We start from the raw sequence: 14,533 nt of genomic DNA, 5'->3' as shown, positions 1-14,533 counted from the left end.
GGAATGCGGTCATTTTTTCGACCACCTCCAAATGACCTCAACTTTTGCACACATGATCTATTGCACAAACAAAGGTGGGTTCCAAAGGTTTTATATTTTTTTTGAATTTTTTATTAATTTATAATGCCCTCTAGACTGACTGGTCAAAACATCAGTCTATACCTCAGGGGGGCATTGTAAAAAATTCTTTTTCCAAATTTTCTTTCATAGCCATGATTGGCACATGTGGGTCACCATATTCAAGAAAGTTTGTGTGATTTGGAGGTGGTGGGAAAAATCACATTTTTTCAAGAACATTTGGGTCACAATTTTTGAATTTTATGAAATTAAGGAATATGTGCTCAGTTATTGGAATATTTGATCATATGGTGGAGTATTTGCTATTTTTGCTTACTCAAATGAAGGAAAGATGTCATATGTGTCGACGAACAATTTCCACTTACTGCACTAAAAAACATTAATTTACTTAACCCAAAGTTTTACATTTGGTCAATTTTGCTTATGGGCGGAGCATGTTGCACATGGCCACAGCCTGGGAATTTATTGCACCATTGCCACAGCATGTTCCACATGGCCGCAGCATGGGAAGTGTTTGCAGCATGCCTGATCAGTGAAGCAACACTGATGCGGCATGTCTGATCATTGCAGCAGCTAAATTGAAGCAAATCATACATCTAAGGAACCATAATGGCAAATTTAAGGGACACAAATATAGATAGAAATATATACTACTGCCATAGATAGCAGCATGCACACAGCACACTTGCTGATGCAGACCACTACCATATTAGATATGTTTCGACCGCACATCACAGTACTGCACTTAGATAAAGTTCATACTAAATTACCACCACAAGTTTCCACCATCAGAATACCACACAAAGTTCACCAAAAGGACCGAGCCTTCCTACATCATTCGACAACGAGGGTCTAGGGCAACTACACGTCAGGGTTTCAGGACCTTGTGGAGGGCAGAATGCTGAGCCCTGATCTTGTAGTCATGACTGGTGATGGATGTAGCCCGACAATGCTCCATCAGATGCTCTAGCAACCCAGACCTAGGCTTGGGCCTGCTGCAGTAGGGGCACCGGTACTTGTCAGACCTCCAATTGTAGTACCTAGCAGCTCCTTGGGCCCTGATCTTCAGCACCTCCTTCTCTTCAAAGGACTCGACATTCCCCTCGACCACATCATCTCCAGATTGATACTGCACACATTAATGACTGACATTAATACATTATGCATTCAAATACTATAAACATCTAACACTAAGTCAATGCACAAATAACATTTCAGCTAGGCCTTACCTCGTACGGCTCATCCTCATCACTGTCATAAGGGTAGTAGCTAGATGAGTCCCACTTCCTCTTCTGGCCAACAAGATCCTCCTTCTGCTATATTGTCAACCAAGCAAGTCATTTACAAGGAATATAATTGCACTTCAAATAATGTCATGCCAAACAAGTTGATTTTGCATAATGATGGAAAGCTCCTAACTATATTTCATACACTATATATGAAGCTATATACATACTAAACAATTAGCTTATGAAAATACAAGTTCATTCATATGGACATAGAATTTCAGTTTTTGCTTTTGAACATGCATATGAAGGTATAAATGAATATCATTCCTCTCTTATTAACCCATGATATAGCAGTTTTTGACAGACAATGCAAATAGGACCTTTATATATAACTTCACAAACATGTCAGGTTTTTATTTCATTTGTAAATCTTAATAAATATTTAGTTCAGAGCAGTTCTCAATGATCACTCATAAGTCAGAATAAGTGAAATGGTGAAGCCTAACTCCTACATCTAATTAAAATACCTTAACTCCAGCATCTAATTAAAAAACACTAACTCCTAGATCCACTGGAACATTGAATCACAAAATTTACGTACATATATCATTGGATATAAATGAATCCACTACAAATAACACTAACTAATACATCTAATTAAAATATCATAACTCTTACTTCTACTACATCATTCAGTCACACCATTTAATTACATTTATCTCTGCCTATAAATGAATCCAATACAATAGAAACCTAACTAAACATCTAATTAAGAAACACTAACTAGTACATCTACTACATCATTCAATCACAGAATCTATATAACTGTCTATAAATGAATAATACAAATAACCCTAAACTAACCAACTAATTAAAAAACATAACTACTACATCTACTGGATTATTCAATCATACATCCTACATATAACTGGCTATAAATGAATCCAATACAAGAAAACCCTAAGTAAACATCTAATTAAAAAACCCTAACTACTACATCTACTAGATGATTCAATCACAGATTCTGTATATATCTGTCTATAATTGAATCCAATACAAATAAACCTTAAAAACCATAACTACTACATCTACTGGATGTGATTCAATCACAAATTCTACTAATCAGTGGCTCTAATTGAATCCAGTATAAAAAATTCCCAACTAAACATGTAATTAAAAAACCCTAACTACTACATCTACTGGATGTGATTTATTCACACATTCTACATATCAGAGGCTATAAATGAATCCAATACAAATAAACCCTAACTAAACATCTAATTAAGAAACCCTAACTAGTACATCTACTGGATGTGATTCAATCACAGATACAACATATCTGTGGCTCTAATTGAATCCAATACAAAAAATCCCCAACTTAACATCTCATTAAAAAACCCTAACTACTTGATCTACACAATGTTCAATCACAGAATCAACTAAACATCTAATTAAGAAACCCTAGCTAGTACATCTACTGGATGTGATTCAATCACAGATACAACATATCTGTGGCTCTAATTGAATCCAATACAAAAAATCCCCAACTTAACATCTCGTTAAAAAACCCTAACTACTTGGTCTACTGGATGATTCGATCATAGAATCAACTAAACATCTAATTAAGAAACCCTAACTAGTACATCTACTGCATGTGATTCAATCACAGATACAACATATCTGTGGCTCTAATTGAATCTAATACAAAAAATCCCCAACTTAACATCTCATTAAAAAACCCTAACTACTTGATCTACTGGATGATTCAATCATAGAATCGAAACTTAACCTTCACTATAAATCAATCAAACATCTATAAACCCTAACTATCAGAAGGGGATGCAGCAACTAGCAACTACAAAAAACACTAACACCCAAAACTACTGCTTAACGGGGGTAACAGCAACGGAGGGGACTGCTGGCAAGGATTACCTGCAGGTCCACGTGCTCGCCGCCGGCCTCCGCAGGTCCATCAGATGGGCCGCTCGACGCCGTCACGCCAAGCACCGGCACGACTGAGTCCGCCATGGCGGAGTCCGCCACGGCCACCTTCTTCTCCTCCAGATCCGCCGCCGCAGCGACCGATCCAGCATGTGGGGATGCAGCAGCTCCTGCACCCGCGCCGCCGACGAGGGTCTGCACGGCATCTGCCACGGTCTCCGTGCCCGTCTTCTGCAGATCTCCGCCCGCGACGGCGGCTTCGCGACGGCCTTGCTCCATCCGAGCCAGAAGCAAGCAGGAGAAGAGAGGGAGGCGGCGGTGGTGAGCGAGCAGGTGGGGTGGCCGGTGAGGGAGACGATGAGGCAGAGCAGAGAGGAGGGAGAGGGAGGCGATTTGGGGAAATGGGGTGGGCGATGCGGCCGATGCCCGTTCCCCTCCTCTTATACTAGGGGGCTTTTTCTGGAAACTACCCACGAACACGTGCACGTGCACGACCGCGGGGAAACGCAACCGCCAGCGTATAATACACGTACACGCCCGGCGTACAATAGTACACGGGCCGGCGCGGGCTCATACAGGGCTCTACGACTGGTCTATGCGCGCTATACACCCACCTGAAATGACCATCGTGCCCCTCATTACGAACCGCCATCGACGCATCTGGACCGTCCTTGTGTTTTTCTCACTCGCGTTCAGCCCAGGGGGGAGCACCGGAGCAGAAACGCAGCTGCATACATCCTGGTATAAAGCAGAGACCAACGCCTATGATTGAAAATCCGGTCGTTTCTGGCATGCCAAAGGGTGACCATAGCAACAGCAATCAGAACATGGAGTTTACGTGAAGCTGGCAAGCGCAAGTGAGCCTGATATACGAATGCCAAAAAATCCACAGAGCTAAGAGCATCCTCAAGAAGGCCAAATCTCTCCCACAAGGCAGAAGCAGAAGCACATCTTAAGGCTATATGGCTGAAAGACTCGATAGCTGGGCATATGTCACTGAAAGCATGCGGGGCAATAGAAGTCCACTGTTTTTTAGCCATGTTATCCTGTGTATTCAGACGGCCCCAGTAGGCCAACCATATAAAAATTCGGTGCTTCAAGGGGATGATTGGATCCCAAACCCATTGTTGAAAGCAGCAGGAGACACCTCTGAAAGTCAGCAAGCGATAGAAGAAAGCAGTGGACATTTGCTTGGCATATATATACGATATGCGGTGATCCTGGTCCGAGGAGGAGGGCTGGATATTGAGCAGGATACACATAAGATCAGCCAACTCTCTAGCAGCCGTTTGGGAAAGATTTGGGTGTAACTGGATGACCCACCCGTGATCAGAGAGCTGAGAAGCAACACTGCATCACGCCTTGGGTAATTAAAGTGGCTGAGATCAGAGAGCTGAGAATCTTGATACTTCGCTCGCTTGGGTAATTAAAGTGGCTCCCATGTGCTAAATATAAGGTAGGAGTCTGTGCTTGTATGACAACGACCACTTGGTTAGTCCATGCATCGATGCATGCACACGTGAGGCGCGAGTAGAATTGTTAATCATTTTAGCATCTTGAACTTAGAATCTCTAATAATAATAATCAAGGAATGTTTCTGTGCTTGTCCATCGGCCGACCAAATTAGCTCCGATACACTGCTCCAACGTCGATTCCTAAATCTATCACATCCGTCCGGACCGCACTGTCCGGCAGGGAAAGTCATCCAACGCGGTCCTGTATCGATACACGGCGCAGTCCTGACGTATTTTCTCTCACAAACCGAGGGGGTACGGGAGTCCGGACCATCCCACGCCCGCTTCTGACTGTCCTGGCCCACCCAAAACCCCTCCCCCTCCCGCACGCTTCCCGCCCAGCGCCAGCTGTCTGCACTGCCGTTGTAGAGCGCGCCGCTCCACACTGAAGGCGGCTCAGGGCGGACGCGACCTCTCACTGCATTCGTCATTGAAGCCGCGCGTCGGTCGAGGGCGCCGCTCGCTGCACGCCCAGCTGAACACGTCCTCTTCTCTCTCTCTCTCTCTCTCTCTCTCTCTCTCTCTCTCTCTCTCTCTCTCTCTCTCTTGTATAGTTTTCCACCATCCACCGACTCATCGATCTCCGCCCAATTTAACACGCCTTCTTCACATGCATAGTCTCCCTCTTCCCTCTCTCCTCCAAACAAGAAACCACACTACATATCCGGCCACATGCATGGTCCCCTTCTACTCCACCTCCTCCCAATCAGATTAATTTATGATAACATTAGATGGCTCTCTCCCGGACCATGTCTGGACATAAAAACGGACATTTGTAGTGTCTATTTACGGGTTAGCATTGGAGATGCCCTTACCGCACGCGGTACAGTGCTACTGCTTACGCGAAAATGAATAAGAAAAGTTTTGCACCGAGGATGTTGACTGTTTCTTTTGCTAATTTTCCATGTCTATGCACACGCTCTTTACGAAAGCAATCAAATTCTTTCTTCAATGAGAAAGGGTGAGTGTTTAGGAAACACAGACTTAGAATTGCAACAAATTTGTGCTAGTTTTTAGTGAGATCACTAGTTAGAGGGTACCCCTCGCAACGTTCACTCTCACTCCCCTTCGTGATGACAAATGGCCCACTGGTTGTACGACACTTGTCGCAACTTGGGAGTTTTGTGCTTTTTTCATTCATTCATTTTTTCATGCGCCCAAATCACAAATCGTTTTCTTTGTTGTGTTTCTCGTGTCGAGATCTTCGAAATTAGATCCCATATTAATAGGTTTGGACGAACTATTTTTCCTAAAAGGTCTTGTAAACCCCGGAAATAAAAAAACGAAGGCAAAGGAAATCCAAACTAAAAAAACAAAAACCAGAAAAAAAATCGGAACAAAAACCCCGCAAAAGAAAACGAGAAACCGAAAGCACAACTGTGAAATTATGTTCCCGTGGCCTGGCCCACGAGGCACGGCCCATATGGCCCAAGTCGCGGGTCCCTCACCGTCAGCCCTCCAAGTCCAGCCAACGAAACATCCCTCCCGTCACAGACGCCGCCGCCTCCTGGAAGGTCGCCGCCGTCGACTTCCACCGGATCCCCTTCTGGTGCCGCCGCTCCTGCAGGACTCCTCGCCCCACCGCAACCTAGCGAATCCGCGACCTCTCCCGCCCACCACACCGTCCCAGTAACAGAGAAGGGAAAAGAAGAACACACGTTCTCTTTCCGGCAGGGCTGTTCCTTCCCGATGCTCCGGATCGCCTCTCGCTCGGTGAGACCACAGCTCCTCTCCTATAGCTGACAAATGGTTCAATTTTCCCACGAGTTACCGCTGCACATTTGCGTCCATTTCATGCTCATTCCACCGAATTGCTTTCTCGAAATGTGCTCATAGTCCTGCTCTTTATAGGGTTTGCTTGGTAGCAGCAGATGCTACAGCGCCGCCGCGAAGGGCGGCCTCTCAATCAGTGGCGTCAGTGACATCATTGCCGTCGCCTCGGGGAAAGGCGGCGTCGGCAAGTCCACCACTGCAGGTTCTATTCTGGTATTTTCTTTTTAAAATTATTAGTGCAGAGACTTGTAAGGTACTGTATATTGGAATATGCATTAGGATTATAGAGTTCATATACTTCCTAAAAGGAGAAAAGAAAGCTGTAAATTCGCATGGAAGTAGAATTGATGCGAGACTAAGATATGCCCATTAACTATCATGAAGTAGAATTGATTCTGGTTAAGGCATTCAACTAATTTTCTGTTCTGGAGAGGGATTGGGGCAGCTAGATGCCAATGATGCAGGTGCATAATCTCTCTTTCCTTTTCATGCAAACTGTCATGAACCAAACTTATACTGAATCGAGACGAACAACTTATGATTCTTGTGCAGAAATGGAGAGGCGTATTCGATAAAATGCTCCTTATATCTGGTACTTGTTTTGTTACAGTTAACATCGCTGTAGCACTTGCGAAGGAGTTTAAGCTTAAGGTTGGTTTGCTAGATGCTGACATATATGGACCATCCATTCCCACAATGATGCATCTGCATGAAAAGCCTGAAGTAAGTGAAGGTACTATCAGCTGTACCTCTCTCAACATATGCGGATTTGCCATACAACAATGTTATATTTTTGGCCTGAAAAGTTAAATCTACAATAACTAGCTACCATTTTTGTTATTGTCAGTTATGAGGTTTTCCTGTGGTTCTGGTAATGCTACATATTCTAAGATCCTAACAGATACTCCCTCCGTCCAGAAATACTTGTCATCAAAATGGATAAAAGGGGATGTATCTAGACGTATTTTAGTTCTAGATACATCTCTTTTTATCCATTTTGATGACAAGTATTTTCGGACGGAGGGAGTAGATATTATTGTTTCCCCACATTTTTTATGCATATATATATTTTTTGATTTATATTTGAATAATGTTGGTTTCAACACAAAATTTATGGTAGTAAAACATTTTATGTAGAAAGACCTGAAGAGAACTCCCTATTACAAACATTGTGATTAATTCATTATGGATTGATATCTCTGTTCTAAGTTCTGAATGAAGCAGTAAACTCAGATGGTCTAGTCTGTTAAAATATTGAGAATTACTTGGAACAATGTAATTATTTGTTTGAAATCAGTTCCCATTATCATCAGGCAAATAACACCCAGGCATGCCAATATTTTCCTTACTGAACGGTGCTTCAGTTTGTATGTGGATCACGCTTGCTACTTTCATTTAAGTATGTGAGCATATTGGTCATATCAGTATTTTCAGGCTAGTTCAAGGCTTCAAGCTTATGGTGACACACCCTTTTAATCAAATGCATCTGACAAACTATAACTTCAAAGTCTCAGGCAGTCACAATTTGCGGAAAAGCATATTGTGTTTATCACAATTTTAACATTGCACTACATGAGTTGAGTTGAATAGAGCTATTCGGGCATATAATTCTGTACGAGTCTACAAGTATCACCTCTGTTCCAAATTATATGACGTTTTGGATATTTCAATATGGACTACGTACGGACTGAAATAAGTGAACAAACATACTAAAGCACATCTGTATACATCTGATTCAGAAAAAAGTTAGAACATCTTATAATTCAGAACAGAGGGAGTACTAATTAACATGTGAACTGTGATGCTCGGTGGCTTAGCCTCTTATTATCCCCACCCTGTCACTAATAATTTTGTGGATACTGATTTACCTATACTGCCAGAATTCTGAACTTCATTGCTGATTATTTACCTGCTCGTTTGCTTATGTTTGCCACATCTCTTTTGGTTGACTGTAACTTCCTCTCTGTCTGTAGACATGAAGATGATTCCAGTTGAGAACCATGGAGTGCGATGTATGTCCATCGGGTTTCTTGTAGACAAAGATGCACCAATCGTTTGGAGAGGTCCTATGGTTTGTTTTTGCTCGTGTTTCCATTAATTTCTTGTTGCAGATGTCTGAAAAACATTCCTGCCCTGTTGCCTTCCTTAATAAATACAAAAATAAATGAATCACTAGAAACATGCATATTACTGCACAAGTACGACGTGGGAACAGGAAGCATGTCAGAATTGTTTGTGCCTAGTTTGAAGTTATTTGTCATTACCACTATTAAGTTTTACATTGCACTTTATTTAGAATTCATAGTAGTAGCATGGGATGAATTGGTATGTGCTATCTTAGAAATGCATTGACCACATGGAATCCCCTAACACCAAACAATTATTGGTATCAGGTAATGAGTGCTCTTGAGAAGATGACAAGGGGAGTAGCCTGGGGTAATCTGGATGTTCTTGTTGTTGATATGCCCCCCGGCACTGGTGATGCTCAACTATCAATGTCCCAAAGGCTTCGGTTATCTGGTATTTACAAGTCTGTTCTGTGAAGATTCAACACCAATGTGTACATTTTTTTAAGCATTTGTTTACATGTTTGTTTCTGCAGGTGCTTTAATTGTTTCTACTCCTCAAGACATTGCTCTAATTGATGCTAGAAGAGGAGCAAACATGTTTCGTAAAGTCCAAGTTCCTGTATGTTCAATTTAACTTCTGTGCTTGTGATTTCTGTACTTATTTCTTCGTTTCTAGCTGTTTGCGCGTATTATATATTAAATACTAATTCAGATAGAACTATAATTCCTGTCACACCGCTCATTTTGCTGTTTATATGTTAATGCTATTGCCAACCAGCATCAGTTATTATTGTTAGTTTATTACTGTCACAATCTATTCATTTAAATCCAATCACAGTAGGCATATTCATTTCACAAGTGAAAAATAATTAGCTTAAATTTCTAGCCTGTGCCATTGTCCAATATTTCACTAAATCTTCCACCCTTCCCAGCATTACTCAGCTGTATATTTTGGCAGATTATAGGCTTAGTAGAGAACATGAGTTGCTTCAAGTGCCCAAAGTGTGGTGAGAAGTCTTACATTTTTGGGGAAGGTGGAGCTCAGAGAACTGCGGAAGACATGGATATGAAGTTTCTGGGCGAGGTGAGTGAAGTTTGTCAGATTTTCATAGTTTATTACAATTGGTATGTACTTATAGCAACCATCTTGCATCTATCTGTTTATGCTGATAATGTGGCTTAATTTTTATAATGTAACAGTCTAGTCGGGTACTTTCAGTTTTATTGTTGATTTATCTTAAGGCAGATTACTCTTTTTCTTTGATCCTTTTTTGGTCCACCCAAATCTTATGTTTTCTGCTTGGCCATTCCAGTAGTGTTGTCTATGGGCCTTTGTGGGGAAAGTCATTTCTAACTTCATTTTACCCTTTTTTTTACCTCAACAGATACCTCTTGAAATTGACATCCGAACTGGTTCGGACGAAGGCAAGCCAATTGTGATATCGTCACCGAACTCTGCATCGGCGCAAGCCTACCTGCGTGTTGCTGAAAAGGTGACTCAGAGGCTCAAGGAGTTAGCCGAGGAGCGACTGATGGGCCCAGATATTTCGCTTTGAGAATGTGTCGGCCTACATGTATCATCCTTCTCCGTTTTATCTCTGTCCAACTATTTTGAGTTGAAAAAAATCCTTCCGGTAACCCGTGTTCTTACGCAAACAGATGGGCTCACTGGTTCGGCTAGGAATTCTGAAATAAACCTTTGGTACCATGTGTCTTTTGATATGTGTGTGTGCGCGTGTGCCCCTGGTTTCTGTATCATTGTATTTCTTGGATGAATTGTAGGCTGTTTTGCTAACATATTGATGAACAAATGATGTCAGCAACCTAGAGAAAGTATTATGGCAGATATGAAGTCTTATATTATGGACAGAGGGAGTAGTAAAGGGAGGAACATACAAGCATGACAACAAGGTTGCTGACATCACATAAGAAATGACCATGCGTTGAAGCTAGGTTGCTGACATAATGAAGGCTTGTATACAAACAAGTAGAGCTAGGCCTTGCGGTGCATTGCCAATGGGAGCCCAACAGCATGACAACAAGAAATGACCATGGGTTGCAAGGGCACCGGAGCTCGGAGCCGCGGAAGAAGCAATTCAGATGCAAATCTTTTGACTTTGTTTCTAAAAAAATAAAAATAAACCTGCTGAAGGCCCCACAGAAGATGAAAGGCGATGTTTAACGCGACCTAGCCAGCGGCCGCCTCCCAAAAAGCTAGAGTTCTCTGCCGCCTGCCAGCGCCGGTCCGTCCTGTCTTTGGTGGCCTTAGGGCCATGGAGACGGAGTGGATCTCGGACCTGGCCGGTGGGAGGGCTCCGTTTTTAGATTTTTTTCGAGCTTTGTTAGGGTTTGTATCTTGGTCAGGAAGTCGAGACTGCGGCTCCTTGTTTCGGTGATGCATCTAGCATCATCGGTGGGCGTGTGGAGGTGTGTCTCCGGCGGATCTGTCTTTGGTGGATTAATTTGCTCGGATCTGTTCGTCGTTCGTCTTTGTTCGTGTGTCTTGAGGTTAGATCATTTTGATCTACACTCTTCATCCGCGGAAGTGTTGTTTTGGTGCGTTGGTCCTATGGGCCTTAGCACGAACAAGGTTTGCTCGACTCTGGCGAGGGAGGGGCAATAATAAGCGGCGCGTCTTCCCGCTTCAGTGCTTGTAGTCGTCGGTAGGTGGTCTATGAATCAGTATGTAATTTTTATTATTCTAGTGTTCTTTGTACTATCATGATTGAAGATGAATAGATTGAGAGTTTTTCCTGTAAAAAAAAAGGCCTCTCAAAAGATAAAGGCGAGTGAAAAAGATCCAGAGGTTAAGGCAGTGAAGAACAAAATAGACCAATGCAAAACTCTCAACAACAAAGGAGTGGAACCAAAGGAATCTGCAGGACTCGCACTTGGAGCGGTTGGCGGCCTGCACCGCCCTCTTCTTGGCGCGCTGATATGTGCGGCCCTAAATGGGGCACCTGGTTGTAGATGCTCTAACCCAAGCACCTCTCTCGAAACATCTCCACTATGCTTAACCTCCTAACCTCACGAAAATGTGCGGGTTTATCCATCAATTGGTCCATGAGTGAGATAGTTGCATGGATTGAGATGAAAACGTGCTCGACAAAACGCAAGAGCAACTGATCAAGCAGTTTAAAATAAAAACGATGCTATAAAAAGGGGCATTTTGGAGTACCATTTTTGTTTTCTTGTTTGTTGGAAGGCAACCACGAATGTTATTTCTTTCACATATATTTGCACATAGGTAGAACACTCAACCATGTGTTTCCAATATACTTGTACTATTTTTAGGATTTTGCTGATAAAGAGGGCCGTGTTTTGGTGCTTGGCTGTATTTGCACCCGGCATAAACAGTACATTAAAAAATAGAAAAACAAATCAGAAAAATCTGAATTTTTTTTGGCACAGAAGATGCTTGAGTATGCGGAGGGGGCAAAATTTCATGGACAAATGACTTGGACATTGTCAGCCGCCGCCTCCTCCTCCTCCTGCACCAAAAAAGCTAGGTTTTGTGCCTCTCGCCGGCTCGCCGCAGGTCTGCCTCGTCTCCGAAGGCCCTAGGGCCATGGAGGCGAGGTGGATCCTGGTAAGGGCCGGCGAGAGGGCTCTGTTGTTAGTCGTTCCTTTCAGATTTGTTAGAGTTTGTGTCCTGTTCAGGAAGACGAGACGGTGGCGGCTTCCTGAAGATGGAATAAAGGTCTCCCCACCTAGCCCCCGTTCCAGTGGTGCGTCTAGCATCGTTGGTGGGCGTGTGGAGGTGTGTCTTCGGCGGATCTATCCTCGGTGGATTTGCTCGGATCTAGTTGTTTTTTGTCTATGTTCGTGTGTCTTCGGATTGAATCCTTTCGATCTACGTTATCCTTCATCGGCGTCGGTTGCTATTCTGGTGCGCTGGTCCTATGGGGCCTTAGCACGACGACTTCCTGACTGTCTACTATAATTGTGCCCGACTCCGGCGAGGGAGGGGCAATGACAGCGGCGCGCCTTCGGCTCGCTTCAGTGCTTGTAGTCGTCGCTAGGTGGTCTATGGACCTGAATATAATTTTTATTATTTCTGGTGTTCGTTGTACCCGCCATGATTGATGATGAATAGATTGGAAGTTTTTCGCAACATAAAAAATGACTTGGACATTCCAGGAGCTCTAGAAAAAAAACAGCTCCCAATGGAACTTAAAAAATAGGCATTTGGGACACCAGGTTCTGATTTTTTTTAACTACCACCTCGAATGTCATTTTAGCAAGCAAATTTGCAGCTCCTAGCAGGCCCGAACAGATATGTAGCTTTTCTTTCCTCTTTCCCAAGGCAACTTGGGAAAAAGTCTTCTTTCCCTTCATCGTTGTCGGCGAGCCTATGAGTTCGCCTCCCCTCTTCTTGCCGCTCCGGCGGCCTGTAACGGGGAGCAGATTCCTGGTGGCTCGACTCCGGCTAGTAGATAGGTAGGGTTTTAGTGCTCGTAGGGACGGCGTTTGGACGGATGACAACACTCCTTCTTCAAATCAGTCTTTCGGGCTCCGATCCTCCTCAAGTTTGTCTGTTGGGATGGATTAGACGGAGCTTTGTAGATTCCTCCCAGCTATTTGGGGCGGTGAGGTTAGGATTTCTGACCGTGCATACGCGACGACGAGATTTTTGGTCAAGTTCTTCAGATCGATTCAAGGCTTTCAATGACGACAAGTCGACAACTACGGCTCCAGGGTGTTGGCCCTTAGGGGCACGTGCACGAAGACTTCCCGACTGCTATCAATAAGGCCAGGCCGGCTCCAATATGGGAGCGGCGACAGTGGTGCGTCGACGGCTCGTTCTGGCGCGGCAATGACCGTTCGGTGGTCCATGGACCTTGATGTAATTTTTATTATGTTTGAGGTGCTTTGTGCTTCTGATGAATCTTTATAATTAATCTGATTTTTTTTGCAAAAAAATAAAACAATGTGATATCTTTCGAGTTTGTTTGCTTTTTTTGCATTACTGTTTTATGAGGGAGCAGATGAGCCCGAGGTCATCTATGGATTATCCTCTAACACTCTCGCTATACAATCCAATATCCTCATTTACATGAGCTTCTCGTGGAAAAAAAATCTAACAGTGATGGTGTTTCTTCTTTCGGGATGAACTTTAGAAGCAGTATTTTTTTTTTCAAATAATACTTACTATGATCCATATTACTTGCCGCGGAGGGAGTAAAAAACCTTGATTCTTTTAACAACAACTAAAATTTTATAAAGAAAATATATGAGGTGCTCTGGGCAAAATAAACAAAAGCTAGGCCTCTAAAAGGCAATATTTTAGATAAGTATTTTCGGACGGAGGGAGTATATACTACTCCCTCCGTTCCAATTTACTCGGCGTTAAAAAGCAAGTGTTGGAAGCACTAGAGTTTTTTTATACAGGTCACAAAACTTATCCTTTTTTACGAAAATTTACACATGGAGCGTGGAGATGAATATGTTTTTTTCGTCAGATTGATAGTACACAACCTTTTTTTTTGAGCTTGTGATAGTACCCAACCTTTTTTTTTTGAGCTTGTGATAGTACAACAATGGGCGGGATCCGAGACATTTCCGTCTCCGTGGAAGACCGCGGGCGGCTCTCCGTTCTAGTGCGGGACGAGTCGCGCACGAGCTCCCCTCCCACCCTCCCCACACACACCAAATCCGCAGCCGTCGTCTTCCGCTCCTCCTCCGCCCCATCCGATACTCTCTGCCCCTCGCTGGCTCCCGTGGCTTCATCGCCGCACCCTCTGCCGGCCACCGCCTCCTCCCCTCCGCCCTCTGTCAGGTAACGCGATCTCCTCGCCCCTGCCGTGCTCTCGCTCACGCGCTCCCGTCCGAGGTTTCGCCAATTCCGCCTCGGGGTCTGAGAATCGAGACCTGGTTTCAATTTCAGCCCCGACGGCGAGGGCGAGGTTCGGGATTGCGGCGTGGTTAG

The 14,533-nt window shown here is 43.6% G+C and overlaps 2 protein-coding genes across 2 annotated transcripts in view; both read left to right on the top strand.

The window, feature by feature from the left end:
- The first annotated feature begins 6,241 nt into the window (after window positions 1-6,241).
- LOC119295020 (iron-sulfur protein NUBPL-like) lies at window positions 6,242-10,431 on the top strand. Its single transcript, XM_037573340.1, has 8 exons — window positions 6,242-6,475; window positions 6,614-6,737; window positions 7,146-7,268; window positions 8,509-8,606; window positions 8,929-9,055; window positions 9,138-9,223; window positions 9,563-9,688; window positions 9,990-10,431. Exons 1-8 carry the CDS (start codon window positions 6,452-6,454, stop codon window positions 10,158-10,160), a joined length of 879 nt encoding a protein of 292 aa, XP_037429237.1. The 5' UTR covers window positions 6,242-6,451; the 3' UTR covers window positions 10,161-10,431.
- Window positions 10,432-14,225: 3,794 nt separating this feature from the next.
- The window catches only part of LOC119295019 (flowering locus K homology domain-like), an 8,747-nt gene continuing 8,439 nt past the window's right edge, over window positions 14,226-14,533 (top strand). The window contains exon 1 of the mRNA XM_037573339.1: window positions 14,226-14,383. The gene's annotated coding sequence lies outside the window, so the exon portion shown is untranslated. The remainder of the gene's footprint in view (window positions 14,384-14,533) is intronic.

This window comes from Triticum dicoccoides, chromosome 4B (assembly GCF_002162155.2).
Source record: "Triticum dicoccoides isolate Atlit2015 ecotype Zavitan chromosome 4B, WEW_v2.0, whole genome shotgun sequence".
Classification (NCBI taxonomy): Eukaryota; Viridiplantae; Streptophyta; class Magnoliopsida; order Poales; family Poaceae; genus Triticum; species Triticum dicoccoides.
The sequence above is the reverse complement of the archived record's forward strand: the minus strand, read 5'-3'. Positions and strand labels throughout refer to the sequence as shown.